The sequence below is a fragment of the Engraulis encrasicolus genome, chromosome 11 (genome assembly GCF_034702125.1).
Source record: "Engraulis encrasicolus isolate BLACKSEA-1 chromosome 11, IST_EnEncr_1.0, whole genome shotgun sequence".
NCBI lineage: Eukaryota > Metazoa > Chordata > Actinopteri > Clupeiformes > Engraulidae > Engraulis > Engraulis encrasicolus.
This window is the reverse complement of record NC_085867.1, coordinates 18152725-18171569: the sequence shown is the minus strand read 5'-3', so window position 1 is coordinate 18171569 and position 18845 is coordinate 18152725. Positions and strand designations below refer to the sequence as shown.

Sequence of the window (18845 nt, the reverse complement as noted above, 5' to 3'; positions counted from 1 at the left end):
CCTTAAGAACGCAGGGGGCGTGGTAGACTACAAACATTTGCTGCTGTTGAACTGTGTTGCTCACTGAGTCAACTGTGTTGCTCAAGAAGGGCTGATGTAAATTCCCACTAAACTATGTTTGAGGAGTGCTCATCTACTACAGTGTTTGTCAGGAGTTCTGTTCTTTCCTCTAAAGCGAAGCAAACGCACTGAATGGGGACAAATAAAATGTAAGTAGGCCTAACCTTTATTGCTGTTCCAAAACTAACCTCCACGCGTCTGTTGATGTGTTTAGTTCTGTTAATAGTGCCATGATGAGAAAAAAATATTCATAATGTTGGCAGGCCGTCATTCTGCTATTCAAGTGATATATAGGACTGCCATTCATGTTAATCCTGATTCTCGATACGGTTTATGTGTAGTTCTTCTAGGCTAGGGCATGATCCTGGTGGGAATGTGTCTGTTCCCTGTACTCGGTAGCCTACGACTATACTCCGGCGCAACAGCACACACAGCGCCGTGCTCGTTTTGACAGCGAGAGATGTGAGATCAGGCGATAGAGTTGGAGTAACACCATCGCGTAATGTTTGACTGAAACCAAGTAGATGTCATTTCAGACGAGCAACATTGTCCTTTCAGAGGTCCGGGTCCTAGACGTGCGCGTTCCCGGGTTGTGAAAGCGAAAGTGAAGCTCACCTGGGAATCCTGGAGGGCTTTTTCCACCAAAAGTCAAAAGGCTTCGATTGAAAGCATGGTGCCCTGCCTTCTTCTATTGTCATCGATTGTCAACGCAGTTCAAGGACTGTTATCAAATTGTAAGTAACCAACGTACTGTAGGCTACGTCAATTTTGGACTAATTTCAATTTAATTCTGGACACATTGCAAACCAATGCAATTACTGCATTACTTTTAATGATTTAAAAAATCCTTCCAGCAAACGTTCCATCGCCAGAAATAATTGAGGTACGAGGTGACATAAAAGCAAACAGGATTAATATTGCCTGGGTGGATGATCCCTCCTTGGTTGGCGAGAAGTTATTAACTTATGACATTGAAATCTACATCTCGGGTCAGAGGGAAGCTGTGCATAATGTAAGTTCTTTAATTTTCTTTGGTGGTGAGGCCTACCATTTGAAATGTATATTGGTTAGTTTACTCACCCTATTTGTGTGTGTGTGTGTGTGTGTGTGTGTGTGTGTGTGTGTGTGTGTGTGTGTGTGTGTGTGTGTGTGTGTGTGTGTGTGTTTAATATTTACCTTAAAGGTGCACTGTGTAAGATTGTGACCAGAGTAGATATTGCAGCTGTGCTGCTCATTGAAACTGAGCTGCCTGTTGCCAAATTTAATAATTTCACATAGCCTATGTAGGCTACTAAGTAAGTAATAGTAAGTACAGTAATTTGCAGTAATTTTACAATTGCATTTTACATACATGAAAAGAGGGATCTTCTCCGTGGTCCGCCATTTGAATTTCCAGAAATTGGCATTTTTATCTGCAAAACTTACTGTCCTTTGGTCATACCAGTAAATACTGGTTTATTATTTATTAATATTCATGAAAAGATCAAATATGCCAATAGGTTAGAAGTAAAAGTAAAAAAATAGAAACACAGTTTCCTTCCAACATAAGTAACTTATCTGAGTAACCAGTAGACCCGTGTACTTGTCTTACGATCAGCTAATGGCTGGTTGGATCAAGTTTGTGGTGGGTCCTTGTTAGCCTGGTCCTGACCATCCCATAATACTACCATTTCATTTTGTATTTAGGAGCCAATCCTTTGGTGGAAGTACGTAGAATGGCTCGCGAGGCTAGGTCCTTGTTAGGTTTTCAGTGTTTTTCAGTGACAACACAGTCTATCTATCTCATTAGGTACAATGGAGTAAATGGTGTAACAGCTATGTAATGACATGTGCTAGTGTTGTAATTACACCACAAAAGTACTTTTACTTTTACTTTTGCCAATAGGCAGCACAGGTTCAATGAGCAGCAAGGTTGCAATACCTACTCTGGCCACAATCTTACACGGTGCACCTTTAAGTGTTGAAATAACATTGTGAATCCATAAGCCTATGCTCTAAAGCAGGAGTGTGCAATTACTTTGGCTCAAAGGCCACATTGGGTTTAGAATATTGACCAAATGTCACAGGCACCTTGTCTGTCAATAATAAAAAGTCATATACACTGACATAACTTGATGGATTTTTCATTGCTGCAAGCAATAGAATGTATTTAGATGAGTACCATAGCCTTGATTAATCTGAAACCCACAAGTTGTCATTTTAAGAATCTTGGGTGATATCCAACTTTTTAAAAGTGTCACTCTCTTGGGAAAGACTCTGCGGACCAGATGAAATGGCTCAAATTGGCCCCATGTGGCCCCCGGGCCTGAGTTTGCCCACCTCTGTTCTAAACAGTTTTCCCTTAAACTTTCTTAGTGTTCATTTAACTCTCAAAGAGTTGAATTGAGACCATATACAGTATTATGCTCAGTCAGAACCGTGTTGAATTAACACTGTATATTTCACTGTGTAAAAAGGCTCAGTTGAACAGGCAGCAATCGTTTCCTTTGTTTTGAAGAGTTCATCCAATGACTGTACTTTATCAATGGGTGGTACTGTACATTTTCAGGATGCTGTTTCAATAAGGCCAGAGCAGTCAGTGGCTCACACCTGGAGCTGGGTATCCCCCATGCCCCTGCAGTGTCTTCAGCACTCTGTCAGGCTCCGGCTCCAACGCAGAGATAGCAACTGGACAGATCTCAGACATGTAACAGGTCCGTATTGGTGTTAATTACGTTGATTATATTCAGGGGTCTGAACCAGAATGCTTGGCAAGTGCTTCATTCCAAACAGTACTGCCCTACAAAGGCTACGCGCAGTAACTACGCCGCCATTAAAACTGAGAAAAATGACCTTAAAGTTTTCGTACTGGCCAGCCAAGCAGGTTGCAGGTACAACAGTGGTGATGCTTTTAAATAATGCATTTATAGGAAGGATTTTTTTATAGAAAAAGAAAAGTTTTAAAAATATGACCTTTGACCTCAAAAATGTAGAAAAATCATAGATACTGCACTTAGCCTTTGTATGTATAACGTGACTAATTAGAACACTATTCCAAAGGCTAAGTGCAGTATCTACAATTTAGCTACAGTATGTTCTGAACATAAATTTTTTGAATTACTTTAGCATTTTTATTTGATTTTTATTGGTTTGTGGTTTGTTTATGTCAGTTTATAATAGTTAGTTCCAGTTCTGTTTCGGAACATTAAAATGTATAACGATTCTGGTATTGTTCCTGTGTTCCAAGCAAAATATCGATGTTTCTGGTTTACACTTTCGTTCCCTGAACTGTTTCAAACCCTTGATTATAATTAATATTTATCAGTAACAATGTTATAATCATTATTTCTGTGGCCACAGGTGGTTTTTCTCTGTCTCACTACTGACGTTCAATTGAACATCTCCCTCTTTGATCATTTATTACACACACACACACACACACACACACACACACACACACACACACACACACACACACACACACACACACAAAACTGAGAAGAGTTCTCTCTTCTTTTATAAATAAACATTTTTAGATTAAGCTTATTTATTGTCATTATTCGAAATCCATGTGAAAAAAAAATATGTTTTACTGTTCTCAAGTCAGATATTTAAACGTGGTTAAAATGTGATTAATACCATTAATTAATTTCAAAGCCTATAGATTAATTCGATTAAAAAAATTAATCGAGTCCCAGCCCTACTTTTTTTTTTAACTTGCAACAATATTTTGTTCTTCGTCTGTCTTTCTGCAGGTCCAGACCTTAGTTATTCCATTCCCAACGAGCCGAAAGTTTACCCAAAAGATGACACTGTAATGGTTAACAGCAGAAAGCTGTTCTGTTGTATTATTCCCAATGAAAGGAATCTAAGACATTTGACATATAATGGCTCAGTCAGGCAGCCCCTGAGGTCTGTGGGTCAAACGTACATTTATGAGTTGACCATGCAGCCATCCCCCACAGGAGGCAACGATCTTGCGTGTGAAACAGACGATGGCGATGATGGAGCATCCGTATTTGTTGGTTGTAAGTTCCCTTGATCCTTCACCCTTTAAGATGTAATACTGTATACTCTGTGTGTGTGTGTGTGCGTGTGGGTGTGCGTGTGCGTGTGTGTGCGTACGTGCGTGCGTGTGTATGTGTAGTCTGAGGAAGGGCCGCTGACATCTGTGGCCGGGCCCGGGACAACGTCATCTGAAAGGCCTTCCCACTCAGTGCACACAATGTAATGAGGACCAAATTATGGGTCCCTCCTCTCCCTGGGTTCGGGACAGCTGACCCCTTTGTCCCCTGCAGGGGCGAGTTTAGGCTATTTATAGTGGGGCCACGGCCCCACCCTGACTTGGCTCGGCCCCACTAGCTCAGGAGCCTTTTAAAATATTATTTGTGAATTGGAAATGAATGCAATTGCGCAGTCGCTTTGCCCCTGCGCAATATTCTGCTGCTACTGCCCCGTCTGGTTAATATCTGAAATTGGCACATCACCCACTCTTATCCTGATTGTTAAGTGTTGGACAACTACAAACAGCAAAACCAAACAACCCACTATGAGATATAAAGCCACGTTTGGCGAAATGTTGGCCTTTGTGTCTCCGACTTGGAAAATCAGGCTTTTTGGGTGAATGCCCCACCCCCAAACATGCATGACCCCACCCCCACTGATGTCCATACCTCACCACCTGTTCTTATACACATCCCACCATGTAAACAAACACAAAATAAGTATGGTATAGGGTATTTGGTCAGCATAACATGAATTGGGAGCCAAAGACTGTTGTAATCTATGGCTGCAGCACATCAAGCATAAAAGGCTCAATATCTGAAAATGCTCAAGGGATATCACCGGGCATCGTCTGGAATCTTAATAGGTACACCTTAGGCAACCACAAACTGCAAAGAAAAAAACTTTATCAGACGAAACTGGGTTCGGCTGATATTTGGCTTTTGACTGCCGGACTATATGTTGTGATGCTAGACACACCCAGCCTGATTATCATCGACTTTCAAATCTCTTCGAGATTTGGTCTGACCAAAAGCATGGCAATTAGCATTTCCCAAACTGCATTGTTGACCCCCCTCCCTTGGTCTGCTACAGGTTGATTGTTTGCTGATAAAGTGGGTGGAGTTCACGATTGTTCGGGAGATATGAAACATTATTTACATTGCTCTTGGCCTGACTAAGCAACGCCAAAGGTGTTGCGTCACTAGGAGGGCATGTCCTGGCTATGACACCCCCCCCCCCCCCCCAGTCAAAAAAGATATTTTGTCAGTAGGGTTGGTCTAGTTTACTAAGCTATTGCGCCCCCTCCCCAAAAAAAGAACATTTGCCCGAAGCAGTTGTGTTCTTTCACAGATTCTCCCCAAGTTCACAACTTCACCTGCGAGACAAGAAACCTTGTTGATCTTGAGTGCTCTTGGACACAGGGAGATGATCGAAACCTTTGCGGGATAAGACAAACTAAATATACTCTGAGTGGAAGGTATTGTACAATGTTATTCTGCCTCCGTAAACACCATGACACAGAAAATACCATGATACACCAGGGTAATTCTTGAGCATCTGTCATTTGTTTTGTTTAGTCCAGTTGAACCACCTGTGAACCGCAAGTGTACAGTTGGACCACAAGAGGACACATGGTGGAAGAAGCGGCTCAGCATCAGCTCAAGTCAAGGAGAAGCGTCGTGGACTCTCACAGCCAAAAACGCACTTAATGAAACGACCTTCACTTATACAGCCAACCCAAGACACAGGGGTAAAGACCACAATTCACATTGTCCTTATTATTGTAGCATGTGATTCATTCCACTCCAGAGATTTATTGGGCAAAATGTCCAAAAATGGCAACAAAATTGTGCGTGGAGCACATCCTTAACAGTCCCATTTAAAGTGACACAAAGATTGAAGTGTCACTAGGGCCTTAGTATTTTAGTAAATTTGTATATTTTCTGGAATTCATCACAGCTCACATTTCTGTGTGGTGTCAGTGTATTTGCAGGCTCCTAGTGATCTACAGATCGTATCTGTGAACTCTACCAGTGCCAGGCTGGAGTGGCAGTGGCCACGTGCCAATCTCACTTCATTACCAATGCAATGTGAAGCACAGATACGGCTCAACACTGACATGGCACAAAGCATGAATAATAAGGTGGGTGGAGTTTTTCGATAATGCCATTTTAATTGGCAACTTTTTTCTGACAATCACAATGGGTTTTTTTTTTTCAATAACTGTTTGAATATACTAAATTGCCCATGTTGATAAGGGAGCCTGGCTATGGGTTCTAAATTTTTGTTTCAACCTGACTGCGCCAAACTAGCTGTGCACAACTCAACCTCTGATTGTTGGAAACTGCTGTCGGTCAAAAAGTTAGCTCACGTGGTTGGCTGCCAGCGTCTTACCCCTCCTCACAACATTGTGTTTACAAACACTGTGAACCTATGTATACGTAGGTCCGCCAATGCAGCAAGTGTCCTTGATTATTGTCTTCTTATAGTGGTAATCTGGGTTTGCCTACATTCACATGGTTGGTCTGGTTGACTCCCATTGTCATCATTCTGACACAACACACAGTGCTCACTGCACACAACGACATTGCATTTTATGCCTCACCCATGCAAGGTGGCAGGGCCCCATTGGATGGTACCATGCTCAGGGTGCCTCAGTCATGGAGGAGGATGGGGGAGAGCTCTGGTTAATTACTCCGCCAACCAACCTGGCGGGTTTGGAGTCGAACCAGAAACCTTTGGGCTAAAAAGTCTGACGCCCTGACTGCTTACCCATGACTGCTACGGGATCAAAGAGAAAACAGATTAAGTGTTAGGAGTCATGGTATCATAACCAGTCAGTGCCTTAAACATGCCACGTCAAGCTGTTGGAAATGTTCAAAATTTGGCGCATTGGCCCCGAATTACGATACATTTTAAGTACAGTATAGTAAGTCTAAGTATAGTATAGTAAGTAGTAAGTGTCAGAGGAAGGATGGGTCGCCCCAGATCAAGAAATACCATAAACATGTTTGCTGATGATGTAGACCAGGGGTGTCAAACTCAAATTGACTGAGGGCCAAAATCAAAATCTGGAACGCGACCCGGGCCGAACTCAACAATTATTTTTAAAAATGGACTAAAATTGTGCATGCATGCACTTCATACTCAGTTAAAATTCACATTCACTCTTTCCCATCATATTTGTCTGTTCAAATGTGTCTGCACATCCTGTGATACAGCACATTTCATGTTTAAGTTGTTACGCTGTACATTAATGGTGTATGTGGGCCAACTGCAATACACATTTGAAATGGTCTCGCGGGCCGAATAAAATGGCTCCGCTGCCTGAGTTTGACATCCCTGATGTAGACCATGATTATTCTTGTTTTTTCGTCATTCTATTTTTTTCCTGCGAAGATCGAGGCATCAACAGGAATAAACCTGCACGGCATGACACTACGAGGCCTTCACCCCTACAGCAGCTATGTCGTTAAGGTGCGATGCCAAGCAAGTGAGCACACCTATAAATCGGGGGACTGGAGTGAAGAGATCTCATTCCAAACCAAAGAGGACAGTGAGTATGCCTTTCCCTGGTTACCAGGACTTAACCTGCGTGAAGCTGGCCCCCCAAAATGCTGAAATAACACTGCAGATTGTTTGTGCTATGTTTGTGTCGGATTGTACTGTAAAAAAAATCATTTGTGCTGTTAAGGCTTTTGAGTAATTTTAATACTCAAATGCTCATACTTTTAATACATTTTCTGACCTGTGATGTCACACAGCCCCCCCTCTACGTCCAAATTTATCCAAAGTAGTCTCAATTGAAGGGAATTTGTTTGTGCTCATTTGTGCTGTGAAAATTAACGCTTCAATCACTTGTTTTGTAAAGTTACAGCCGTTTTACTTTAATATTATGCTATTATTATGCTATTATTATGCAATTATTTTATTAATAGCACAAACGAAAATCTGCAGTGTTATTTCAGCATTTTGGGTCTAAGGGGGGGCCAGCTTCACGCAGGTTAGGACTTACCATTGTCTTGATTGAATTGCATTTGCGGTTGTTGAAGTGCAAGTGGTAAAAGATTTTTTTTAACCTCACTTTTCCCTGAACCCACCACTGCTCCCTGAAGTTCCTGATCAGGTGGATGTCTGGATGGCCGTTGACAGCAGCAACACAATCACCATAGTATGGAAGGTATGTCTTCAGCACAAAAGCTCTGGAGTCCATGCATGCACAGCTTCTCTTTGCTGTCAACAGCAAGAACGCTTACCAAGGCCCTACCGTGGCCTAACAGTAGGGCACTTGGTTACTGCGTCGACGACCCGGGTTCGATTCCGGCCCGGGTCATTTCCCGATCCTTCCCCGTCTCTCGTTTCCCGTCCCTCCTCAACTGTCCTGTCAAAAGTGCAGTGAGGGCAAAAAAGCCCTGAAAAAACATTTATTTAAAAAATAATACTTAACAAATATGATACAATAGAATATATTTTATTTGTCATTGTAACATGTACAATGAAATTGAGCATTCCTTGTTGATTAGAGGCAAAAAATAAATAAATAAAAATAATTTAAAAATGTATTTTTTAAAAGAATATATAAAAAACTATGCTTTGGAAGCAGAATTAAGTGCAGTGATGGCCGCTGGATAAAAACTGTCCTTCAGTCTATTTGTCCTGGATTTCATAGATCTGTATCTACTACTGCTAGATGGCAGCAGCTCAACCAGGTTATGGCCTGGGTGTGACATGTCTCTAAGGATAGAATTTGCCTTCTTTAGACAGTGGGTTCTGTAAAGGCCCTCCAGAGAGGAAAGAGGGCAGCCAGTGATGTTCTCTGCTGACTGTCTCTGCTGGAGCTCTTTCTTCTGTGCCACAGTGCAGCCTGAGAACCACACAAAAACATGTCAATATGCTCTCCACTGAGCAGCGGTAGGACACAAGCAGCTTTTGGCAGAAAAATCTAACTAAAAAAGTGTTCTACATATTTGCTTGACTTTGTTCTTCTTTATTATTATTAGAGCGAACAGCACGTTTCATCTCTAGGCCTACAGTTCACTCAGGAAGGCGTGGTGGCTTAATGGGCTAAGACACCGTACCATCATGCCGTCGACTTGGATTCGACCCAAGGTCCTTCTCCAATCCTTCCCCCCTCTCTCCCCACTCATTTCCTGTCTTTCTCAACTGTACTGTCTACTTAATAAAGGTGAACAAGTCACCCAAGAAAAAATCCTCCTTAGGTAGAGGTGTAGAGGTGAAATGCTTTGTTTGCTCTAATAAAAAGAACAAAGTCTATCTACATTTTTTTGCTTTTGCTATGTTTTCAATAATTCTACTAGAACTTCAACAGCTTTACAAGCACTACAAGTCTAACACTTAAAAAGTGTTCATTACATTTTCATTGTTATCTTACGAGACCCATCAGATGAAATGAGTCATGGACAGCCCATTTTCATTGTCCTTTGTATTACCCTTACAGGACCTATCAGTTGAGAAGAGTCATGGGGAGCTTATAGACTACCAACTGTCATGGGGTCAGTCTAACAAGAGCATCCGCCCCAAACAGCACTGTTTCAGCACGAGTGGGGTCGGAGAGGGCACGAGGATCAGCATCGTGGCCTCCAACACTGCAGGCCTCTCACCGCCCTCAACCATCATGACTCATTCGTATCGAGCAGGTGAGAACAAGAAATGAATCATTAAGTAAAACTAGTAGTGTTATTAAATAAGTAGTATTGTTTATTTTGATAATGTGCAATTGAAGAGTTTATTTGCAAAACGATGTATCCACTATTTTTTGCATTTTTTGCATTTTATTATTGAATATGACTGATCAGAGGTCCTATCACCCACATGTGAATTCTTGCTATTCGAATATTTTGAGAACATACTTTTTCAACGTATATAAAATGCATTTTGCAATGCAATGCAATGGAATGCCCAATGCAAAAATGTCAAATTCCCAACATTCTACAAAATGGAGATACACTGTTTTGCAAATAAAACTCTTCATATGTACACAAACTACTGTACTGTACCGTAGGGCAGCCGTGGCCTAGTGGTTAAGGAGATGGGCTTTAGATCAGAGGGTTGCAGGTTCTATTTCCCCCCTCATTCCATGGTTAAGGTGCCCTTGAGAAAGGCACCTAACCCCACACTGCTCCAGGCACCGTAACTAATACCCTGAAAGAATGACTGTAAGTCGCTTTGGGTAAAACATGTCAGTTAAGTGGAATGTAATGTAATTAATGTAATATAGCTGCATTAAGGTTTGTGTTACGAAGATCGACACAGTCTTGGATACAACTTGCAGACACTTTGTCCTAGCCTCAATAAACATGTAGGATGACAAAGCTTGGTGTTGCATAGTAACACAGTTGTCACGACTGTCACAAGGACGTTTCAGTGATGATTATGTTTAGAGGAAAGGTTTAGGTCTCGGCAACCTGGCTTTATGTGCCATGATGCGGTGCAAAACCTTTGGCATCATATAGCACATTGAGGCCTGGTGATAAATATCCCTTTCGCGTCATATATTGCCACATTGGGTGTGAGACTGGTTTGTTTAGATACACAAGACAATGAAAAATAAATTAAACTGAAAAACTGTAACTGTCCAGGCGAAAATTTGGTCAGCAAAAACGTGCAGATCTACAGTATAACTGTTTAAAGTACCCCACCACCAGGCCCTGCCATGGCCAACTAGTAGGGCACTCGCCTGCCATGCGGCTGACCCGGGTTCGATTCCTGGCCTGGGTCCTTTGTCGACCCCTCCCTGTCTCTCTCCAATTCGCTTCCGGTCCACCTCTCACACTGTCCTATCAAATAAAGTCGAAAAAGACCAAAAAATAAATAAAATGAAAAATAAATAAAGTAGCCCACCACCAACTTAAATATCTTAACTCAAATTCCATTATCCATTTTGTGCTCTGGATTTGGAAAGGCATGGAGGTTGTCCGTGTCAGTGGCAGCAATGGGAGTCTGGAGCTATCCTGGAGGTCAGAGGCTGCTGCCAGCTGTGGATACATACTGGACTGGATACCTGTAAACAGCCAGGACACATGTGACCTCATGTGGAAGAAGATACCAGCTGGACACAACAGCACAACCATCAAGTCAGGTATAGTGCCTGCCATCTAAATCTGACATTATACACTGAAGATATACACAGTAGCCAGGCTGTGCACTCCTAGTGACGCAACACTTTCAGCGTTGCAACTATTCAGGTCAAGGGCAATGCAAGTACTTTCTGAGTTCCCGCAAATACGGGAACTCCTCCCACTTTATCGATAAGCAAACAACCACAAGCAAACCAAGGGAGGCAGGTCAACCGTGCCGTTTTGGAAACGTTAATTGTTATGCTCTTGGTCAGACCAAGTCTCGAAGACATTTGAACGTCGATGATAATCAGGCCATTAATGTTGTGCCCTCAGCCTATTAAAACCTAAATATCTCAGCCTCTGGAGCACATGAAAACATGAAAAAAGCTAGGACCCTCCTCTAGCATTAGAATGTGTACATATCCACATTTTTTATTTTTACAAACCCTCAAATCTCAAGAACCTGAATGCAGCGTCTATGTCGCTCCAGCCGCCTAGGTCAAGCAGTGTATACGCAGCATCGGGCTGAAATAGGTTAATCAGGAGACACTCGTGCATCACTTGCACTCTTGCATCACTTGTGCCACCACTACAGGTGTGATCACAGATGTATACTCTAAGAAAATGATCCAGTTTAATCGCACTGTAATAACTACTGTATAATATATTGTCTCTGAATGATGAATAAAGGTTGTGCCATTAATGTCATTAAGAAAACTGGCTTCTAATGAGACACAGGATGCATTTGAACTTCTTTCATAATCAAGTCAAGTCAAGTGTTTCTTTGTTGTCAAAAATCTATGAAACAGGGTTAGCACAGAAGCTTGCAATTGCGTTTGATCAGTCTCCAATGTGCAGTTAAAGTAAACATATATATAAGACATAGTATGAGACATTGACAAAAATCACCCACACACACACACACACACACACACACACACACACACACACACACACACACACACACACACACACACACACACACACACACACACACACACACACACACACACACACACACACACACACACACACAGACACACATACATAACTTATATAATTTTACATAATCTGCATATACAATACAGTATATAATACAGTGCTGTAATTTTCTCTATCTGTACATGCTTTCCCATGATCTAGTTGCATGTTCTATACGTACTGTACTTCTGCTAATTGCAGTTTTGATTAGATATCAAACAGCACTTAGTTACCCTATAATAATACAGCTTGTAATGGCAATGGAGTTGAATAATAACTAATGTAATCTAATGAATTTCCTCATGGACTTGTCCAGGAGAGCTTCTTAAGGATGGCGAGAGGTACGCCTTCTCTCTGTACACCTGCACTTCCACCTCGCCAGAACTGCTGTGGAGGTGGGAAGGATATGGCCAACAGCAAGGTCAGGAGGCTCTTCCTGCTTTGCACGTTTTGAAAATGGGCTTCACACAATTATTAGAATATCTACGATAGGGATGCAAACGATTAATCGACTTAAATCGATCAATGCATTAATCGATTAAAAAACATTAATCGCAATTAATCGACAATTCAAGAGACCCAGGTGAAATGGGCATGTGAAGAGTGTGTGTGAAGAGGGCTGTGAATAGTGGGAATATTTAAATCACCTTAGGAGTAAAGAATTGAAATAGAATTCATTTAAATGTGGTATTTTATCTCAATTTTCAAATATTTTTTTTAGATTTAGAAGTTTTTTTCCAAGAAACATTGAAATTTGGGCCGAAAACGCCGCTTATCAATTAATCGTAAGTCGATCGATAAGGCTATCAACTAATGATTAATGAATTAATCGATAATTTGCATCCCTAATCTACGATGATCAAGCCGTGCTGCGACGGTTAAGGCAGGGGTGGGGAACCTACGTCTCGAGGGCCGTTTATGGCCCCTGAGGCCATCTATATGTTATGATCTAAACACGACTTTTCATTTCAGAATGTTTCCGTGTATTAATTCGTGCCCTGTTGTGTTACTATGGTGCAGTAGTATAAATAAATCAGATAGTCATGGACAAAATAGTGGACATATGCATTTGCATTTAGGACTAGTGTTCTCTCTTTCTCCTCTGGCATCCCCCAGCCCCAAACATGGCCCGCTGGCAGTCAATTCACTATGAAGCATGTAATAGTTACTGTATTTTCTCCACTATAAAGTATTTATTGCCTTAGTATTTATTGACTTGAAATGTCTTTTATTCTTCATTCCCCAACCCCAAACATGGCCCCTAGCGGTGAATTCCCTATGAAGCATGTAGTAGTTACCGTAGTTTCACCATCGTTAAGTTTTTCGTTAGTATTTCCTTAGTATTTATTGACTAATATGAATTTTCTTCCTCATCCCTCAGCCCCAAACGAGGCCCCTGGCAGCGTCCTGGCAAAGCAGGATGGCCTGGATGTTGTGCTCAGCTGGAACGAGATCCCGGTGGAGAACCGGAGAGGCTTCATTCTGGAATATCTCATCAAGTATTACCCCAGCTCCCACCAAAACATCGGACCACCTAAGACAGGTATTACCAAGTTTTGACATTTACAGTGTGCTGTCCACACAAAAATGTTTTGTTCTTTATTCAGAAGCCCTTTCCAGTTCCTACCTTGGTTTTAGCTTTATGTGTTGTTATGGTTGTAGTTTGTTTCAAAAATAATTCTCTGATGTCTTTTTCATTATTGTTATTATTCAGAGAGGGTTTCGAGCAATATGACAAGAGTTCGCATTCAAAATCTTCTTGCTGAGACGTATGAGTTCTACATAAGTGCTCGCACGTCTGCAGGTGAAGGTCGAGCAGAGAGAATTGTGGTTACTCTCACCTCACAGGGTATGTATTGTATTACTGATAACTCTTACCTCACAGGGTATGTATTGTATTACTGATAACTCTTACCTCACAGGGTATGTATTGTATTACTGATAACTCTCACCTCACAGGGGATACATACGTAGAACTAGAACAGCATACTGGTACATCAGTAGAGTACTGTCTCACGTTGGTTTTGCAAAGCTGGTTAGTGTGCTCATGGTGTGTTATTTACAAGGTTTGTTACTAGAAAATTGCTAACCTGACTCTCGTCAGATGAGTGTAGATACTCTCCCTCACCTCGCTGCATATCAAGAGCCTGGTGTCTCACATTAGTTTTGAAAACTGGGTAGTGTGCCTATCAAAGCTGGATAGTGTGCCTGTCAAGCCCGGGTAGTATGCCTGTGTTTTGGTATTACCGTTAATATACTGTAGACACACTAGATGCTGCATTGATTACCCCTTTGTATTGGAACCAGACTCCACTGACCGCTTTGTCCGGGCCCAGGACAAAGCTGGGACAAAGAGGTAGTTGTTTCTGCTGTTATCATTGTTTAATGTTTTTAGTACGCAGTCCTTAATTAACAGTCATTTATTACAGTAACACGGGTATGTATTAATGTAAAATCTTTAGCTGAAACCTTCCTCATGACTCCCACAGTTTATCAGATCTTTGTATACTGCACCGCATCCCTGGGGGTCATCATCATACTGGTCCTGCTCATCACCCCTCTGTGCTACCGGAAAAGGACATGGTAAGAAAATGAGTATTATTACTGTACACTGAAACACCAATCACAGTTTGAAATAATTACGTCCTTCACCTTCAATTTCATGTTGTTGGTAGTTTTCCAGTCAAGTAGTTGCTGCAAAAAATTCCACCACCAAACGACACAAACCTGCAGTTGTTTTGCAAATGCTGTGTTGTTGCAAACGCTTGTGTGTGATCGCACCGTTACAGAGCAAGGTTACAAGCGGCACCACTTGACGATGACCACTTGGTTACAATTGTGAACTGGGCCGAACATACTGTAGAGCACTTTTTGCACGCTAGGCTTAAAGAATGGAACATTAACTCTAAAAATGTGATTTATAGTTACTGGAATGGCTCAATGTCTTAATTATGTCTGTGATTGTTTTATATCACTGTTGCAGGTTAAAAGACAAAGTTTACCCTGATATTCCAGCCCCTCACCTGGTTATGTCTGACTCAAAGGTAAACATCATGCCATTTTAAAACCTTAAAACCTTGTTATTTTAAACCTTGAAAAAATTAACAACACTGTTTTCAAAATGTTTATAAATGAAAAGCTTTACAGCTGCTTTGGCTTTTATTGTGTCATTTTCCAAAAAGTATTGGATCACAGAAGTCTGACAATATCAATTTTGCATATCTTTAGAGTTCTACCTATCTTTTATCCTCACAAATGAAATTGTCTCACAACAACAACTCCAAAAACTGTTGACCAACCATCAATCACACTTGTGTGTATGCCTTTTTTTTCACAGGGAATATACGACGGCCAACTGATGAAGGTATCTGCTGAGCACGTGGCACGTATCATGGCTTTTCCCATCAAGATGAACGACGCCACAATGAAGAAGGCAAACGGTGACGTCATGCACAGCGATATCATAGGCCCACAGCAGTCACAAGTGACCGAGGACACAGATGACGACAACGACGACGGCCCTGCCGTTGAGGAATCTCCTGTTTTGCTGGACAACCCCACTTACAATGTAGAAATGGGTGCCTTTGAGGGGGTGGACCTCCCATTGGAAACCATTGAAGGTTACAAACCACAGCAGCTGCCCAGTGATTCCTCTCATGAGGCTCCGTGTTCCCCTGTGTCCTCCTACCAAGACCTGGACACTGTGGAGCAGAACGGTCTGTTACTGTCAACTACAAAGGACAGTCACCTGGAGAGTGAGGACTACATTGCTGTTACTGTAGTTGGAAGCCCCGTGTCTGTTAGCTCTACGCTGCCCCTACTGGACGAGCCATATAAATGCGGACATGGAGAGCACTAGTAGCATAGAGGTAGAAAATAACACTAGAGAGGACACAGCAATTTGCGACAGCACTGGGAAATGGCAGCTGGAGCTTCCCAACTTCCGTAGGTAGTGTAGGTACTTTCAGGCAATGCAAGTCAATGGAGAACACGCCCACCCCTGTCAAGAAATTAACTAAAACTGTGTAAATATAAAGTAACACTTTAATCAAAGACCAGATTTGAAATGTCAGGCTACATATCTACTGAAATCATATGAGTCGATAAAATAAATTTAAAAATCAAATAATATATTTTATGAACATAGTTAGCAACACACTTCAACTATTGTCCTTGTATAGTGTGTTGTTTTCACATGATTAAGCCATTTTTGACAGAGGTGAGCCTCGTTCTCCGTTAATTTCCATTTCTCTGATCTACCTACAGATAATGGCCGCTACAGATTGCCGTAAAAGGGGGGCGGGGCGGCCCTTATTTTCTACCTCTATGACTAGTAGCCTCCCGGTGGAGCCTTTCACTCTTTGCTGTCTGAAAAGGCTCAAATACTAGCACTAGCGTTAGTTCTATCCAGGCCATGGTAGTCAAGGGCTTGCTGCTTATTTGTCTCAGGTGTTCAGGATCAGCTAGTCAACTCTACTTGCTCTTCATTGGTCAGTTTCAATTTGGCGCCTTTCAAAAGTTCTCTGTTTTGTTCCCAACTCCTGGCTGCTCACTTCTTCGCAACCCCCGCCTCCCCAACACCACCTTGTCGCGTATGACATGGCATGGGCTACTCCTTGCCATGTTGCCTGCTCTGTTCATGGGAGAATTGTTTGCTCTCCTAATCTTAAATTGGGTGAGCATTCCCTATGCTGCTGCTGTCCCCTGAATCTCTACTTTCCTTGTTGGTCGTGGAAACCAGGGGACTCCTCTGAACAGAGCCATACTGCCAAATCTATGTAATAACATTTAGTAAACAATTTCTTGTCTTGTGTTTCTTGACTGTAATGGTCCAGACAGAACTATGTCATAACAACATTGCTATGACATTACAGAGAGCCAAGTAGTAGATTAAGACTTTGTCGCGTTACACATTTTGTGACAATAAGGTCATAACAGAGGCCTTTACAGGTGCTTAGTACATTTTCCAATGTTAATTCAACACAATGAGTATTAAACATAACATGGTTCTCACACAGATGAGAACCAGGCTATATTAAACATGCATGTTAGAGAAATGTGCTCTCTTAAGTGTCCAATTAACACTGAGACATTTACTGTGTGTGGTTAGGGAGTTTGTCTCCGGACCAGAGGGTTGTGGCTTCGAATCCCACTTTCAGCAACAGGAAAAGAATGTCTGTGTTTATGGTCTTCGTACACCTTCACCCATGGTTGAAGTGCCCTTGAGGAATGTTTTTGTTTTGCATTACATGCATCGCCATTGGAGGAGATACTGAAGTGAAAAAGTGAAAGTGAAACTCCAACTCCCATTGTCATTGTGACACAGCACTCCATAGCACACAAGTGTTAACTGCACACTGCACACAACGAAATTGCATTTATGCTTCACCCGTGCAAGGGGGCAGCCCCCAATGGCGCCCCAAGGGAGCAGTGCGGTGGGGCGGTACCATGCTCAGGGTACCTCAGTCATGGAGGAGAATGTTGAGGATACTGAAGTCGCACATTGACGTGTGTTTTTTGCCGATGTTAACACATCAGCTCGCATTGCTCGTGTAGACTATGTAAGCCGCCCCCAAGGGCCTACCGGTACATCCTGAGCTCAAAGCACCCTCAGCACTATAAGACACCTCCTCCAGTCATAGCTTGGATCACTGCTTGAAAACACACTCTCTGTCTGCTTCTTTTTAATGTAGAGGACTGAAGCACATGGCATTTGCTTTCAAAATAGGAGCTGCTAAAATCATATTTGGTGGATTCCGGCCCTTAATTACAAACTTTATTGTGTGTTTACAAAAAAAATTGTCTTGCATGACACTTCTCCACAATCCACATATGAACGCACATTAAAAACACATAGAACAGAATGTGACCTATAGAATCTGGTCATCTAGGTCCATAAGCTGTTTGAGCAGCACAGTCCAATGAATTAAGTTAATTCTTAAAATTCCAAAAATATTAAGTATTCCTATGTCAAGCAGAGACTGCTGCTGAGCACTGCTTAATGTGACTTATTGGTTTTAGTACACTGTATGAACGACTTGATTGTGCTGATATTGTATGTACTGTACATATATTTGACCCTTTATTTTCTGCTCTGTTGATGGGTTGTATCTGAGATAGTTTTATACTCGGTTTTTTTGTTGCTGTTGGAGATGAAGATGGGAAAATAATAGGAAAGAGAGATGTGATAGGGAAAAGGGTTGGGAATCACCCCAACTGGATTGGAACCTGGGTCCCCACGGGGTAATGTTGCCCATACATGGTGGTAGTGTGAAGGCTCAGTTATGCTTCCTACTTGTGCCACAGAGTGAGCTTGACGCAGCCATGATGCAGTTAATTCTTGTTTATGCCCTGTTTTGAAGCACGGTCTGCGCGATGTCATTCCACGCTGAAACTGCCTTCAATACAAAGAGTAAACTAGACGTGTCGGTTGTTTTTTAGCATCACAGACTCGACGAGAATGAAAATGAAACATTAAATCTTTATATCACGTGCATGTTTGATCGCACTGGCAGCCACAGTAGTAGTTTCTTGGAACAAAGAAGTGGCTCATTTGTCGAGGACGAAGCGGAATGTTTCCTCGAACCTCGGAACCACTGTTCAACTGTCCAAATAACTTCAGCGTCGTAACTTGCAAGCGCATGTGTTGTCTTTGGTTCGTGTAAATAAATCAAACAACAAAGCACGGGCAACTTATTTAATGAAGAGCTCACAGTCCGTAGACCGACGAAGGTTAGAACA

General features: G+C 41.9%; 1 protein-coding gene across 2 annotated transcripts; it reads left to right on the top strand.

The window, feature by feature from the left end:
* Nucleotides 1-57: 57 nt before the first annotated feature.
* LOC134458026 (leukemia inhibitory factor receptor-like) lies at nt 58-16434 on the top strand. Of its 2 annotated transcripts, XM_063210105.1 has the most exons (18): nt 58-209; nt 619-794; nt 915-1072; nt 2609-2753; nt 3795-4067; nt 5395-5521; nt 5622-5794; nt 6027-6187; nt 7444-7600; nt 8160-8224; nt 9503-9701; nt 10967-11143; nt 12421-12525; nt 13486-13647; nt 13819-13953; nt 14594-14687; nt 15088-15148; nt 15442-16434. In XM_063210105.1, exons 1-18 carry the CDS (start codon nt 193-195, stop codon nt 15961-15963), a joined length of 2907 nt encoding a protein of 968 aa, XP_063066175.1. In that variant the 5' UTR covers nt 58-192; the 3' UTR covers nt 15964-16434. The 2 variants fall into 2 exon arrangements, with proteins under 2 accessions (XP_063066175.1, XP_063066177.1); XM_063210107.1 differs by lacking the exon at nt 12421-12525.
* The last annotated feature ends 2411 nt before the right edge of the window (nt 16435-18845 follow it).